At 42.5% G+C, this 15629-nt stretch overlaps 1 protein-coding gene across 1 annotated transcript in view; it reads right to left on the bottom strand.

The window, feature by feature from the left end:
• The window catches only part of LOC112415208 (microcephalin-like), a 98091-nt gene that overhangs the window by 26348 nt on the left and 56114 nt on the right, over window positions 1-15629 (bottom strand). Inside the window, exon 10 of the mRNA XM_024768070.1 lies at window positions 2219-2256. Coding sequence (XP_024623838.1) covers window positions 2219-2256 — 38 coding nt within the window. The remainder of the gene's footprint in view (window positions 1-2218; window positions 2257-15629) is intronic.

Below are 15629 nucleotides of genomic sequence, written 5' to 3'. Positions count from 1 at the left end.
TATTCTAATGGCTGAGAAAACGGTGGCCCCAAGGCTACCAGGGGTTTCCCCATGTGCCTGGGGTGGGGCAGGCCAGTATCCCACACCAGACCTCCTGACACCTGCCCAGACACCACAGCAATTATTTACTTCTGTGTCCCGTTTGAACCAATTTGTGCATGGTCAGGACCAAGCTTCCCACTCATTTTATTTCGAAAATTTAACATTTGCCGAGAGTCAAACACATTGCTTTTCTACTAAGAGGGGGAAAAAGGGGTCCTTTTTATTAAGTCATCGGATCAAATCTCAGGGCAAATTTCACAAAGCTCACCAGTGTTTATCTTCTGGTCTTTCATTCCACTAATGCCTTAAGAACGCTTTTTTTCTCTTTAAATATTCTTCCTCTCTAACTTCCTTCCCAAACAACCCTCCACTTTTCCTCTCCCTCGGTCTCCAGGCAAGTTTTGGAAATCCCCGATGAAACACAAACAATATGTAGGCTTTCTGAGCCACACTATGACGTGCACAGTGAGTTAAGAAATAAAATTCTCTCTTCTCCAAAAATTATACTCCAAAGGGAAGGAGGCAGGTTTGTCCATGCTTGTGCAGACCGTCTCTGACAACCCCCCATCCCCCGGCATTTCTTATTTTTAACACCAATGAACTTGGGTTTGCCAATCACAAGGACCCGTTTCTCCACTTGTGAAATGAAAGGCTTGACCTCTACTCTGGTGAGAAGTTCTCAGGGATCCCCAGGGTACAGAAGATGGATGGGTCAAGGCTGGGTCCCATCACCACTTCAACCAGAGGATCTGCGCTTATTGGGGTTGTGGAAAATATTAAACTGGGGGGACAAAAGGCAAAGAAAACAAAAAGAAGTGAAAACCTCTAACCCAGATGCTCTTCAGAAACCTTGCTCGTTGCTGCATATCTATGATTTTCTCATTCCAAGTCTGGGAGCTGCTGGCTGTTTGTAGATGTGCTAATCAAGAACAAGGATCTTTTCAAGACACGGCTAATCAATATGGCCTCAGAACGTGTCTAGGTCTTGTTCTTACCTTCAGACAAGAAGTATATGTGGGGCAAGAAAGAATAAAAAAGAGGATATGGCCTAAATGAAGAGTTTGATTTTCAAACCTTCAACTAGGAAAATAACTAGTTATCACTGTTTTTAATCTGGGGCAAAAATATAGACTTTTAAAAATGCTAGATCCAGGGCTTCCCTGGTGGCGCAGTGGTTGAGAGTCTGCCTGCTGATGCAGGGTTCATGCCCCAATCCAGGAAGATCCCACATGCCGCGGAGCTGCTGGGCCCGTGAGCCACGGCCACTGAGCCTGTGCATCCGGAGCCTGTGCTTCGCAACAGGAGAGGCCACAGCAGTGAGAGGCCCGCGTACCGCAAAAAAAAAAAAGCTAGACCTGTATTCAATATTCATTTCTGTATTGGACTACTTAGGATGACCAATATATTTCACAAGACATTAACAGAAATTGTGAGCGTGCTCCTTTTTCACCAGAAAATGTGGTTTGAACAACCAGTCCTTTTAACTTCATGCCACAGGTGGAAAGGATCCCACGACAGAAAGTGTCGGAAGCATGCACTCTTTTTGCAGCCTGTTTTTCACTGAGATGCCCCAATGTTTTCATAAATGTCTTAAAGCCCTAAAACCTCGGATAGATATAAAAAACACAGTTTTCCCATTTGAACAGGAATTCAAAAATCTGTTGCAAAGAATATGGCACTGTATTTTTGTTGGATGTGCTATATCGTGCTAAAAGTTTAAGGATGGTGATAAGAGCACGCCAGCAAGCTGTGAACTCTCCCACAAGATGTGCACACAGCTGCTTTAACGCAGCGGTAGAAAACTTACCACCAAAGCGTTTCTTTAAGACCTTTAAGGGAAATGCTTCCACCAGTGAGGCTCCACTTACGGGGCCTTCATGGAGTGGGGATGGTGGACATGCAGAGCCAATAGGTACGAGACAACAAGAGGAACAGCAAATACTATAACGCCTCTAAATGCTGTCCAAACCACTCACGAGGTCTTCAGTGCTGAACCGTTCACAGTCATTTAACTCTTTTATTTCCAGTGATCTTCTAACTCCAATACTAATTATATAAAGTAACAGCAATACAGAACAGAGGTATGAGCTGCCCAAGAGCACAGCAGCACAGTATATGAACAAAAACTCTAAAATTTTATATTGAGTAGAAAGTTATCAAAACAATGAGTACTTACTCAGATGGCATGCTTGTCATGACTAATGTTCTTGTTGGCTAGAGATGTCAAAAGAGAAGGAACAAAAAACAGTCAAAAATATAAAAAATATTTTTCCCACAGAAATAAACTTTAATGTTTTCTGAAAAGTTACATCACTTAAAAGTAAACATTTAAGCATATATCAAAGGAAAAAAACTTTATATTCCTGGAAAAAAAAATAGCCCAAGAGATAGAAACTCAGACACTATCCCCAAACCAACCCAAAATAATCCAGGACGTGAGGTGGAAGAGAAAAAAAGTTTCCCTCCTGAAGTTCGTTCTACCAGTTGGCTAGCAGACCTCCAAAAGTGCCCAACTGTGAATAAACTTCCAAGGAAGCAGAGGGTAAGAAAGGCATTTTTCTTGCAGGCTTAGAAACCATTTTTCCTGAGGCTTCTAGGCAACCATTTTCTTGTCTTGGACATAGGTACACAGTAATGTGTGTACCTGAATCAAGCAAATTCTTTAACTCCTTCCACACAAAAGCACAGATAATGGGACTGCTTATTTATGTGTTGGCATCTCCTATTAACTGGAAATGTAAATTTTTAAAAATAAAAGTTTAAAAGTACTTTTTACTTATATAAGAAACGCATGCTGATGGCAAAGAATTAAATGCTTTAAAAATATGTAATTAGATATATAAATTCCCCCCAGTTCCACCAGCCAGAAATGACAATCATTTAATATCAATAATTTGGTATATATTAAGCCAAATGTTCTGTTTATTTAAAAAACAAACGTGAACACACATTATTCATACACTCTTTCAGCTCATACGATGTACTTCGAATGCATCCAGCTGCTTGGTATAACCACGAACCCACCACGGCACACGCGTCGGTACCCTGAATGGTCCTGTGCATGAATGAGGAGGAACCAAAGACACCCAGAGGACCTGGGGACACGTGATGGGACTGAAGGGCCTGTGAGCCCCGTGGGTGTATTGAGGGAGCGTGGAGGAAGAGGTAAGACGAATGAAAAAGATACTCAGAGGAAGCCCTCTCACAAGTGGCACACGAGCCACCCAACAATGGATGACGCTGCCCGATCCCTAGGGAACCCTCTGGATCATCGTGTGTCCGCGCTCCTCTGCTTCGGGGCCGAGCGGAACATGAGCACAGCTCCCTGGGTTGAGTCTGGAGACAAAACCTTCACGGAGGAGTCTCTCATCGCTGAGTACGAGTCTGGCTTCAGTGTCACCCTGGAACAATGACACAGGCCCAGTGGTGTGGCCGTATCCAAGTAAAACCCAGAAGAAGGCCATGCCAAGGCACTTACTTTCTTCTGGGGAACCATCCAAGGACGCCTGTAAGGTTTCATCCGTGGGGAATACTCATTTCTAGAGCGAAGGGATGAAGGGGAATGGGAATAGGAAGGTCTCCTGACTTGGGCATCACTAGGCTTCGTCTCCGTGACTGCACCTCAGGCTGCTGCTCCTCTTTACCTACACTCACTCCCCACGTGGCCTCTCACACAACCTCTGGGCTTTACACAGCAGCAACACGCCGAGCAGTCCCAGTTGCACATCTCCAGCTCAGAGCTACTCCTTGGTGCCCTCACTCAAGGACTCTACTGTCTCTCTGACTCCTCTGTCAGGAGGGCCAATGAGGATCTCAAATGTGACATGTCCAAACCCAAGCCACTGCTCTAGTCAGGCAATCAAGCAAGAAAAAGAAAGAAAAGACATGCAAATGGGAAAGGAAGAAATAAAACTACCTCTGGTCACAGATGAGAAGATCTTACATGCAGAAAACTCTGAAGAATCCAGAAAAACTGTTAGAACTAACAAATGAATTTAGGAAAGTTGCAGGAAACAAAAAAAAGGCACAAAGCTTAGTTGTATTTCTATAATTAGTCATGACAAATCTGAAAAGGAAACTAAGAAACCAATTCCATTTGTATAGCATCAAAAAGAATAAAATACTTAGGAATAATTTAATAAAGAAGATGCAAGCCTTGTACACTGAAAATTTTTTTGAAAATTGCTGAAAAAATTAAAGATGACCTAAATAAATGGAAGGACAGCCTGTGTTCATGAATTGGAAGACTTAATATTATTTAGATGACAATACTTGCCAAAGCAGATTCAATATAATCTCTATAAAAATTCCAATGGCAATTTTTGTAGAAATGGAAAAATCCATCCTAAAATTCACATGGAATTCCAAAGAAACCCAAGTAGTCAAAACAACCTTGAAAGGGAACCACAAAGATGGAGGTCTCACACTTTCTAATTTCAAAACTTACTTACAGGGACTTCCCTGGTGGCACAGTACTTAAGAATCCTCCTGCCAGTGCAGGGGACACGAGTTCCAGCGCTGGTGGGGAAAGATCCCACATGCCGCAGAGCAACTAAGCCTGTGCGCCACAACCACTGAGCCTGCGCTCTAGAGCCCACGAGCCACAACTACTGAGCCCACACGCCCATAGCCCGTGCTCCGCAACAAGAGGAGCCACCGCAATAAGAAGCCCACATACCGCAACGAAGAGTAACCCCCGCTCGCCGCAAATAGAGAGAGCCTGCACGCAGCAACGAAGACCCAACGCAGCAACGAAGACCCAACGCAGCCAATAAATAAATCAATCTATACAAACAAAACTTACTACAAAACTACAGTATTCAAAGTGTATGGTACTGTCATAAGGATAGAAATGAATATAGAATTGAAACTCCGGAAATAAACCCTCACATCCATGGTCAACTGATTTTTTTACAAGGTTGCCAAGACTATTAATGGGTAACAAATAGTCTCTTTGACAAATGATGCTGAGAGAACTAGATATCCACATACAGAAGAATAAAACTGGATCTTTGCCTTACACCATATACAAATTTAACTTGAATAGACATTTCTCCAAAGAAGATAAGCAAATGGCCCATAGCACATGAAAACCACTAGTCATTAGGGAAATTCAAACCTAAACCTAATGGGATACCACTTTCTAGCTACCAGGATGGTTCCAACAACAAAACAACAACCAAAAAAGAAAACCTCCCAAAACAACAAGTGTTGATGATGGTGTGAAGCTGGAAGCCTCATAAGCTGCAGGCTGGAATACAAAATGACGCAGCCACTGTAGAAAACATTTGGTGGTTCCTCAAAAAGCTAAACACAGAATTACGATACGACCAGCAAATTTACTCCTGGAATACATCAAAAAGAACTGAAAACAAGGACTCATATACTTGTATGTGAATTTTCACAAGAGCATTACTCACAGGAGCTAAAAGGTGAAAACAACCCAAGTGTCCATCAAGAGGTAAATGGATAAACTAAATTTGGCACATACATACAACGAAATATTATTCAGCCATAAAAACGAATGAAGTTCTGATATATACAACATGGATGACGCTTGAAAACATTACGCCTAAGAGAAAAAAGCCAGACACAAAAGGACAAATATTGTGTAATTCTACTTCTAAAACATCTAGAATAAGTAAGTTCATGGAGACAGGAAGTAGATCAGAAGCGACCAGGGTCTGGGGGTGGGGTGGGAACCCGGAGTTATTGCTTAATGAGTACACAGTTTTAGTTTGGATTGAGGAAAATGTTTTGGAAATAGCAGCGATAGTCGTACAACACAGAACACTGCCACAAAACTAACACTTGAACATGGTTAAAATGGCAAATTTTTCTTACATATATTTTACCATGATAAAAGAAAACAACTAAACTACTGATCTTCTCTCCCAAACCTATTTCTTCCACAGCTTCATTTGTTAATGGCAATTCTGTACTTGTTCAGGTCAAAAGCATTTTCATCGTTTTTGACTCTCTAATTTTTTCTCATGCCCCACACATCCAACTGTGACCTGAAACAAGAAGGCTGCCAGATATTTCTCCAGCAAAGAGGGGTTTATTCAGGATCAGCAGAAAATTGCAATTCCACGTGGGCAACCACAGAGGGTCACGTGCAAGTCCCCTCGGGGCAAACAAGGGAGAATGGCTTTTATAGAGGGAAAGCGGAATTGGGAGGGCTATCTCAACAGAGTCCATGGCTTGTCCCTGGCTGAGTCCCTGCCAGGAAAGAAAAGGAGTCCTTCTTCTTCCTGTTGGGCTCTGCTATCATTGCAGGGCGTCATGGGGTTTCTGTTTATTAATTTCGTGTACAATCCATTGACACATCCTATCAACTCAACCTTCCAAATGTATCCAAAGTCTGACCCCTTTTCATCACCTCCACCCCTAACATCCCATGTCTCACACAGATGAAGTGATGTTACTGTCAAAGCCCCTGAGATCATCTCCTTGCTAAAATCCCGAGCCTCCAATTTCAATACTCAACATAGAAGCCAGAGTCGTACTATTTAGACTTAAATTAGATCATTTCACTCCAATGGCGTCACATCTCACTCTGAGTACAAGGCCCTTTACAAGAATAAATGTATCGCTTATCTGATCTTATTTTTTTAATTTATTTATTTTATTTATTTTTGGCTGCGTTGGGTCTTTGGTGCTGCACAGCGCGTGGGCTTTCTCTAGTTGTGACGAGTGGGGGCTACTCTTCCTTGCGGTGTGTCGGCTTCTCATCGTGGTGGCTTCTCTTCTTGCGGAGCACGGGCTCTAGGCGCGCAGGCTTCAGTAGTTATGGCACACGGGCTCAGTAGTTATGTCTCGCGGGCTCTAGAGTGCAGGCTCAGGAGTTGTGACACACGGACTTAGTTGCTCTGCGGCATGTGGGATCTTCCCAGACCAGGGCTCAAGCCCACGTTCCCTGCGTTGGCAGGCGGATTCTTAACCACTATGCCACCAGGGAAGCCCCTTATCTGATCTTATAAGTTAGAAATTGAAAAGTATATCCAGTATAATTCTCTTGATTAATCAAGGAAGCTCCTTAAAAAATGACATGTACTGATATCAGCAAGTTACTTAGAAATGAACAGTAAAATAAGATGGTTGATGGAGAAATGGATAGATATATGATAAAGTCAATATGAGAAAGAATTGGGAATTCCCTGGCAGTCTAGTGGTTGGGACTCCACACACTCACTGCCAAGGGCCCGGGTTTGATCCCTGGTTGGGGAACTGGAATCCCACAAGCCTAGTGGCACGGTCAGAAAAAAAAATAAACAGAAAGAAAAAAAGAAAAAGAAAGAGAGTTGGTTGTAGAAGCAAGGCTGGAGGAAAAAAATGAGAAATACTTTTAAATGGAACAAAAGATTGTTGGGTGTCTTCAGTGGAAAACTGTGCACTGTTTGTCACACTTACCCTTCAGGGTTACCTGATTCTATGGGGTTTATGCCTTTCGTTGTCTTTGAGCTACTTTACAACTCTGTTTATTGTAGAAAACGGAAAGTAATGCAAATAATTCTTATCTATAGAAATGCAAAGTCTGTCCCAAGGAAGTTTAACTGACTTTTGGGGAAAAAAGCCAGCTCTGGATGTGTTAACAAGGCTATTTCAGAACTCCTGTGGTCCATCAATGTGTCTGCTCTGTGGATTCTCCTCTGAACAGGACAAAACAGCTTTCTGGTTCCATCACTAATTAACGAGTTAAGTAATGCATTCACTTTGTTATTAAGAGAGTTATGATGTGCCTTTAGAAAAACTTATCTTTTAACGGTCTTGAAGGTCTCCCACTGAGACGCCCAGCAGATTTATCTGAGGAGGTCGATAAACGTCATCACCAGTGAAGGACACTCCTTGGGCAGCTTACATCCAGGCACACCTTTCACTGGCTCCAGAGGTGAATTCAGTGGCAACAGAACATTGCTGACTCTCTGTTTTTCTATTTTAATTGTCCTCTCTACTAGTTTTTTGTTTGTTTCGTTTCATTAATAGCTAAATTATTCTCTATCAGTGGAAACAACGGAAACTGAGCAGGACCCTGCAGGACCCTCCTGCATACAAAATCCCCTCTGTGTGTCCCCTGTTTCCTGTTTGTAGAGAAAGGCTTTAGTCTCCTAGGCCTTCCCTGAGCTCCAAAGAGCAGACTCCGGCAGTTATTAATTACAGAAGTGAGGGAATGCAGAAACAAAGGAAAATCAGTCAAGAAACAATAAAACTGGGTCCTAGTTCCTCCTCGAGGGATACACACAATAACCTGACACGTACCTTTGAGCTGTTCTGCAAGAACTAAGACCCCTCCCACCTCCACCCAAGTGGAGGACGGTGACCACATGCTGAGCTGGAACCAGAAGGCTGGTGATTAAGACTCCTAAACTACCACCCTGTTACCTCACCACCAACCAATCAAAAGAAAGTCATGCATCCTGCAGCCCTCCTCCCAAATGCTGCCTTTAAAAGCCCTTCTCTGAAAGCCATCGGGGAGCTCAGGTCTTCCGAGCATGTTCTCTTTGCTGGGCCCTGCAACAGGTGCTGGACTTTCCCTCACCACAGCCTAGTGTCAGTAAATTGGCTTTGCTACGTGGTGGGTGAGTGGACCCAAGTTTGGTTCGATAACAAGTGTACAATCTTTCCCTTTATTTCTGTTTGAAAATTTTTATAAGAAAAAAGTTTAAACTATTATTCAGGTGAATATTTTGTTAACTGGCAAGGCATGTGACAACTATTGCAAAAACAACTCAAAAGGTCAAGTACCACATTATCCCTTATAGTACCTGAAGTGTAGCAAGCATTCAGCATGCTGTGTTGAGTGGAATAAAATTTCTATACACAAAAGTCAAGGCATTTTTCCTCCTCTTAGAATGCTATCACTACTGGAAAATACCTTGTAACAGTCAATTATACAAAAAGAATATATGAAGCATAAGAAATACAATCAGATGCCAGTAGACCCAGAATAAGACTGTAATTCAGGACAACTTTTTGCAGCTCACTCGTTAGCAATTTCGTATTTGACAGGCCACTTGGCCTTTCCTTACCTCACATGTCTCATGTAAGAAACGAGACAATGAATTACCCCTAGGGTGCTACGTGATTAATAATTGTGTTGAGAGCAAATATTAATCCTAGCAGTTTTGCAAATTATAACCTTCACAGTGTGTAATTTCAGGAGAATACAAGCCATTTCTTTTTTTAAAAAATAAATTTATTTGTTTTATTTATTTATTTTTGGCTGCGTTGGGTCTTCGTTGCGGTGCGTGGGCTTCTCATTGAGGTGGCTTCTCTTGTTGCGGAGCACAGGCTCTAGGCACGCAGGCTTCAGTAGTTGTGGCTCGTGGGCTCTAGAGCGCAGGCTCAGTAGTTGTGGCGCACGGGCTTAGTTGATCCACGGCATGTAGGATCTTCCCGGACCCATGTCCCCTGCATCGGCAGGCGGATTCTTAACCACCGTGCCACCAGGGAAATCCCAAGCCACTTCTTAAGTTAGTCCTTTATCTATGTAACCTTTGCTACATGTCACATTTCAATGAAGGTAATAAAAATGGGGAGAAAGTTCAGCCACTTTTTTCTCTGTTAATGATGATAACCTGACCCTCCTCCACCCCGGCCATGAAATCTGTATGTAAGGTGATATTCATAGCATACAAATCTAATAAAAGTATATCTCATTTAAAATTACTGGAAAAGGCCAAGAAAGACCAGCTAACATTTATTAGAACCAACCATATTCAGTGTTGAAAAATTAAATAGTTCTTTAAGACTGAGATCTGGATCTACCTGTCCTATAAGATGCATTCCCAGTCTATTCAAAGTTGATTCTCCATAACAATCTTGAACTTTATCTGATCCCTGTGCCCCAGAACCTAGAACACTGGTAAAGAGCTCTTCCCACCCTGTTATGTTCTTAGAAAAGCATAATTGAAAGGACCACACTGCACTCTCCTTACTCCGAGACAGGACCCACCAACACTCTTCCTCAGTGACTCAGAAAAGCCCTCCTCCATCCTCCCCATGATTCCCATGAGACTTGCTGATGACCCCCTGGTTTACCTGTCTCTGTAGAGCCCCAGGCCCCCTGCCTTTTCTTTGCAATGTTCATTAGTGAACATGCTCCCTATTACATGAGTCTGAATAGAATGATCTTCATTGTCTTGTGCATTCCCATTTTCATGGCTCTGGTGCTGTGACTTGGAAGAGACTGGCCCCGTCTCCCCACCCAGGTAACCAGGGCTGAAGGTGTCCTTGTGCACCTTTCCTGAGTGTTTACCCAGGGTCCCAGTGTTAAGTCCAATTCCTGTCCTGAAGTCCAGATTCTTGTCCATTGATACCGTGGTAAGAATTTGATTTTTATTCTTTCTGAGTGTTCACTCTGGTGCCAGCTTCTTTTGGTTTCATGGTCTGATCACCATAAACTGGTTGATGGTTCACAGAGATCCTGTCTTTGTTGCCTGACAGATGACAGAGAATCTGCCTTCTTAGTTTTTTCTGTTTATTTTTCTACTTTCAGCTCAAAACTATTAAGAATTTCACGCCACGAGGAAGGAGATATCTGGACTGAATTTTGTATTTCTGTGTTTATGCCATTAGAGAAATTTTGAGCTATGAGTGAAATTTTAAAATTGAAATTACAAGCTGTGTGTGTGTGTGTGTGTGTGTGTGTGTGTGTGCGCGCGCACGCACGTGCCTATGATTCAGAAAGGCCATTCTCCCTCATCCTGAGAAAAGCATCCTGAGATGTTACCAATTGAGATTATAAAATCTCTTAAAGAAGCTCTTGACTTAGAAATAAATTGCCTATAAACTGAATATTCCTAAAATTCTCAAATGTTAAGGAAATTGAACTCTCAGTATTTTAAACAGTGCTAAAAAAAGTATTCTTTAAAAAAATTTTTTTTGATTTCCTTATTTTTTTAAAAATTGGGGTATAGTTGATCTACAATATTATATTAGTTTCAGGTTACAAAACAGTGATTCAAAATTTTTATAGATTATACTCCACTTAAAGTTATTATAAAATATTGGCCATATTCCCTGTATATCGGCTGTACAATATATCCTTGTAGCTTATTTATGACGAGCCTGGTCCCTGGCTTACAGGGATCTCAGAGTAAGGGAGTAACTTTGCAGCAGGCCCAAGAACTATAGGACACAGTGGGGACCCCAGAAGAAAGCAATTCACCCAAATTTATAGGCACTGCAGGTGAAATCTGACAACAAGCCCTTGGCTTGGCTTCCTTGCCCCAAGAGGCTTTTAAATGTTACAATCTAAGATTCCTTATGAAAACATCCTGCAAATCAAACCTAAGGCCTAGATGGTAAATTACCATTCTTGTTGCACCTATGTAAACACAGCTAATGAGACCAGCCTTATTCTGTGATCATAAATAATCTTTCTTTGATTATTGGGGGAGGGACTATAGAAAAAAAATTTGTTTCTATGGGAAACTCTGAGCTGTTTACAGCACCCCATTCCAGGACTTCAGATTCTAGCCATGTTCGCTGAGTTATTCTGTACCTCTGTGTAGACTGCAGGGACCTGACGCAGGTGAAAACTCTGTTTCGTCTGGTAGAGATTTACTTGACTTCCTCTTCCTCTGGCCCTATCTGCATACTGGCCCAGATCCTGTTCCCCTGCCCAAACTGCCCGTTCTCCGGGTTTCCTTCACTATCTCGCTACAGGCCCTCAAACTAATGTCTCGGCACCAGCAGGAGCTGGCACCAGTCTGCCCAGGCCCCCGACCTGGACTCCAGTTATCCTGCAGCTGGCGCTTCTCCCCAGGATCTGAAGGAGCCCTGGGCACCGCAGCCCAACAACATGACCTCAGGTGGGCAGGGTCCTCTTTGGACAGGCCACAGGATGGTCTGGCACATGCCTTTGTGCGAGAGGTAACCATGCCTGTGGGCAGCCTCGCTCGAGACCCTCAGGACACTTGACAAGCTGTCCTGCAAAACCAACAGATGCTCCTCCAGCAACCCTGAGACCCCCGAGACCAGGCCCCTCGGGGCTCAGCTCCTGAGTCTTCACTGTAATACAACCTTCTACATCAATTTGTTTTGCTCCTTTTCACTTTAGGAATCCCTCTTTTACAATGTCTGATATCCAGGACCCTAAAGCAACCCACATTTGCCATCAACAGATGGAACCAACACCAGCAAGAACCCCCTGGAGGCCATGAGACTCAGCTTTGCCTCACTCGGGTTTAGATCACTTCCAAGTTCCTCGCTGAGGAACCACATCCTTTGCTCTGGGACTGAGAACGTGGAACCCGAGCCCTGAGCTCCTGGGAAATAGTGCTGGCTAGAAACACACCGCCCTCGTGTCTGAAAAGGCTAACCCCAAAGGACCACTCTGCTCTCCACGACCTGCACCACCTCTCTTCCTCCACTGACTCAGATGAGACCATCTTCATTCTTGTCTTTGTTCCCAAAGACCCCTAGCGACGCCCTTGTTTACCCAGCTCTGTGAGACCCCAGCCCTCTCCTTCCCTTGAGTGTTCCCCATTAAAGAATGGCTCCATATTACAGCAGTCTGAATACAACCAGCTCCCTAATTTCCGGTGCATTTTGTCTCTCACAACTGCTACACTTTCGTTTTAACTGCCTGGGAAGAGAGTTCTGAGAAAGGCTGTGAATACCGAAGATGCAATTGTCTCATTAGCTCTTCTACTGAAGTGTTTTAATTTCAAATGTCAAGTTTGTCCTCTTTGGTCAGTTTTGAATATAAACCCATGAAAACATGAGGAAATCCTTGAATAATTAATGGAAACAGAATGATCCTATCCTTAAGAAAGAATATAGTCAGATACCAAATATTCATTTAGTCAATAAATACTAAATAAGCCAGAATAATCTATCAAGCACAAAACCAGACATCAGAGATACAAAGAACAATGATTCCCGCCCTTAAGAGGGTGACAAGCTTTTTGATATAAATTATAATCCAGCCAAATTACAGGTATCATCAGATATACGTATAGTTGAGAGTACAAAAGGAAGAAAACTGTCTGCCTGAAGGGGGAAAGTGGTCAGGAAACCTTGAAGGAAAATGTGACCACGCTAAGGCTTGGAGGGGGAGAAGGAGTTTGGCAGGTAGGGTAGGACAGGATGGCCTAGACAGGAGGATAAGTACGCAAGGAAATGGATGTGACAGAAAATGGCTCCTTTGGGAATCTGAGTAGTCTGTATGGATGCACCAAGATGTCACTTGGGAGACCAACATTCAGAATAAGACAAATCACTTGGAAATGGTATGAGTTCACAGAGGGAAGACCTTTCCTAATTCTTAATAGGACGGTGGAAATGATACCCCTTAGTTTATATGTCTTGTGGGAGGTACCACCGATTTTCTCCTTATTTTTGAGACGACATAAGAACTCTTTCATCATCTGCTATAGCTTATGATGGTAAGTTAACAAAACAACTAGACAATTCAAGGTGCAACCTCTGATGTCTTCCAGCACTGCCACTAGCGGGACATGGCTTGGATGTCCAGGAAGTGTACTTGTATTCATGGGTTATCCATGGGTTTAGTTGCATTCATCAGACGTGAGAAGAAACAGAAGCATAATGCATGTATCTTAACATTAGTTATAAGCATGAAGATCTCACCAATGAAAAAAATACAATGAAACTGTATTATATGGACGGCCTCAAGAAAAGTGGAAACCTTTATCTTATCATTTGCAGTATATTAATATAAAATGTAACCTTCCCACTCTTACTCTGCTCACATCTACTCACGGTTAAGCACGGCTAAGCATTTCAGGGTTTCTATTATAGACTGTCCATTACAAAGAAGAAAAACAACCCTTTTATGTTTTTAACATTGTTGTTTGTTCGTGAAAAAAGAAAACATAGCACCCTGTCCCTTAAAAGGAAAACACTTGTCCAAATACAGCTATGCAGTAACAAAAGGTAATCAAAGCAAACACTGAGAGGTAATCATGTGAAATAATCCACTAACCAGTGAGGAACAACTCACAAATATGAAACGCTGTACTTAATTTTAGCAAAAGCATTTTCTGGAAGCTCTAAAGTGGTGAGTGGAGGGGGGGGTGTTGAAGATGAATATTTGGGAAATAACCTAGTTGATTCTGTTTTAATAAGATCAAAGGGAGGTCAAATTAAACAAACGTACTTGTTTTATTAGTGATAAAAAAGAAACTTTAAAAATAAAACATTCCTTGAAATGTTTTGGCTTTAGGTACCATTTCATAAATAAACAGTAGAGATGCTTCTCCTAAAAAAAGAAGTGAAGAGATAATCCACACATTTGCCGAAATTATTGATTTCGTTCACTACTAATATAAGCCCATCTAGATACAGGGGCGCTGCCAGAATAACATGTTTGCATAAATTTTGACTATAGAGAAAAGTAAAAATGAGCAAATCAAATAGAACAAAACAAATTCTAGAAAGTCTTCAAATCACATCCTGAGGATATTCTATTATCTAGATCCCTGGCAGCTACATCACTTAAGTGTCTTCAGAAAGACTCAATTCATGGATACAAGAGATCCCAGCTTTGGGCCTCTCACTGTTGTGGCCTCTGCCGTCGTGGAGCACAGGCTCCGGACGCGCAGGCTCAGCGGCCACGGCTCACGGGCCCAGCCGCTCCACAGCATGTGGGATCTTCCCAGATCGGGGCACGAACCCATGTCCCCTGCATCGGCAGGCGTACCCTCAACCACTGCGCCACCAGGGAAGCCCGAGATCCCAGCTTTTTAAAATAAGCAGCTCACTAGATGTGTCCTTCATATTGTTGATATCCCTCCCCCCCCTTTTAATTTGATGATAAAGTCTACACTTTGAAGCTGGGTTCACTGCAGGACGTTGGGGAAGAAATCTTTAACGTTCTTATGTGAATCTATTTGTAACTTAATTGTCCCTTATATCTTTTTTTCCAGAGAATTATAGAGACTTTTAATATTCAGGGTATTTTTCTAAAAAATGTAATACCTCTCTAAATGTTCTCGAACAATGCAATAATAAAACTGATCAGTAAAGCGTCAGTATTTTGAATATGAGTATTTTGAATACTCATATGCTGGATAAAGATGAATGTTTATAGTACAAAAAACAAGCATAGAGAAAATGTATATGTGAGCTATGCATCAATACCCAATTTGTTAAAAAAATACACATATATCACCCCACTTATTAAGATGCTTTATCTAACAAACTTAACATCTAACACTGAAACTCCCAGGGGTCTACGCGTCTACCCATCTCCTGGCCCTGAACGTATAGGGGACTAGAGGCAATGAAGCCCTAATATCAAGGAGCACACTGTTATGGACGGAATGTCTGTGTCCCCCAAGTTCCTATGTTGGAATCCTAACCCCAAGGTGATGGTGTTAGGAGGTGGGGGCTTTGGGAGGTGATTAGTTTCTGAGGGTGAAGCCCTCATGAGTGGGATTCATGCTATTAAAGGGACCCCTGAGAGCTCCCTCATCCTTTCTGTTGTATGAGGACCCAAGGCTGGGCCTTGATCTTGGACTTAAGCCTCCAGAAGTGTTGTTTATAAACCATCCAGTCTGTGGAATTCCATTACAGCAGCCTGAGCAGACCAAGACACCGAGAGTGTCCCGTCTTGT

Source organism: Neophocaena asiaeorientalis, unplaced genomic scaffold (genome assembly GCF_003031525.2).
Source record: "Neophocaena asiaeorientalis asiaeorientalis breed wild unplaced genomic scaffold, Neophocaena_asiaeorientalis_V1.1 scaffold16, whole genome shotgun sequence".
NCBI lineage: Eukaryota > Metazoa > Chordata > Mammalia > Artiodactyla > Phocoenidae > Neophocaena > Neophocaena asiaeorientalis.
This window is presented reverse-complemented; position numbering and strand designations above follow the sequence as displayed.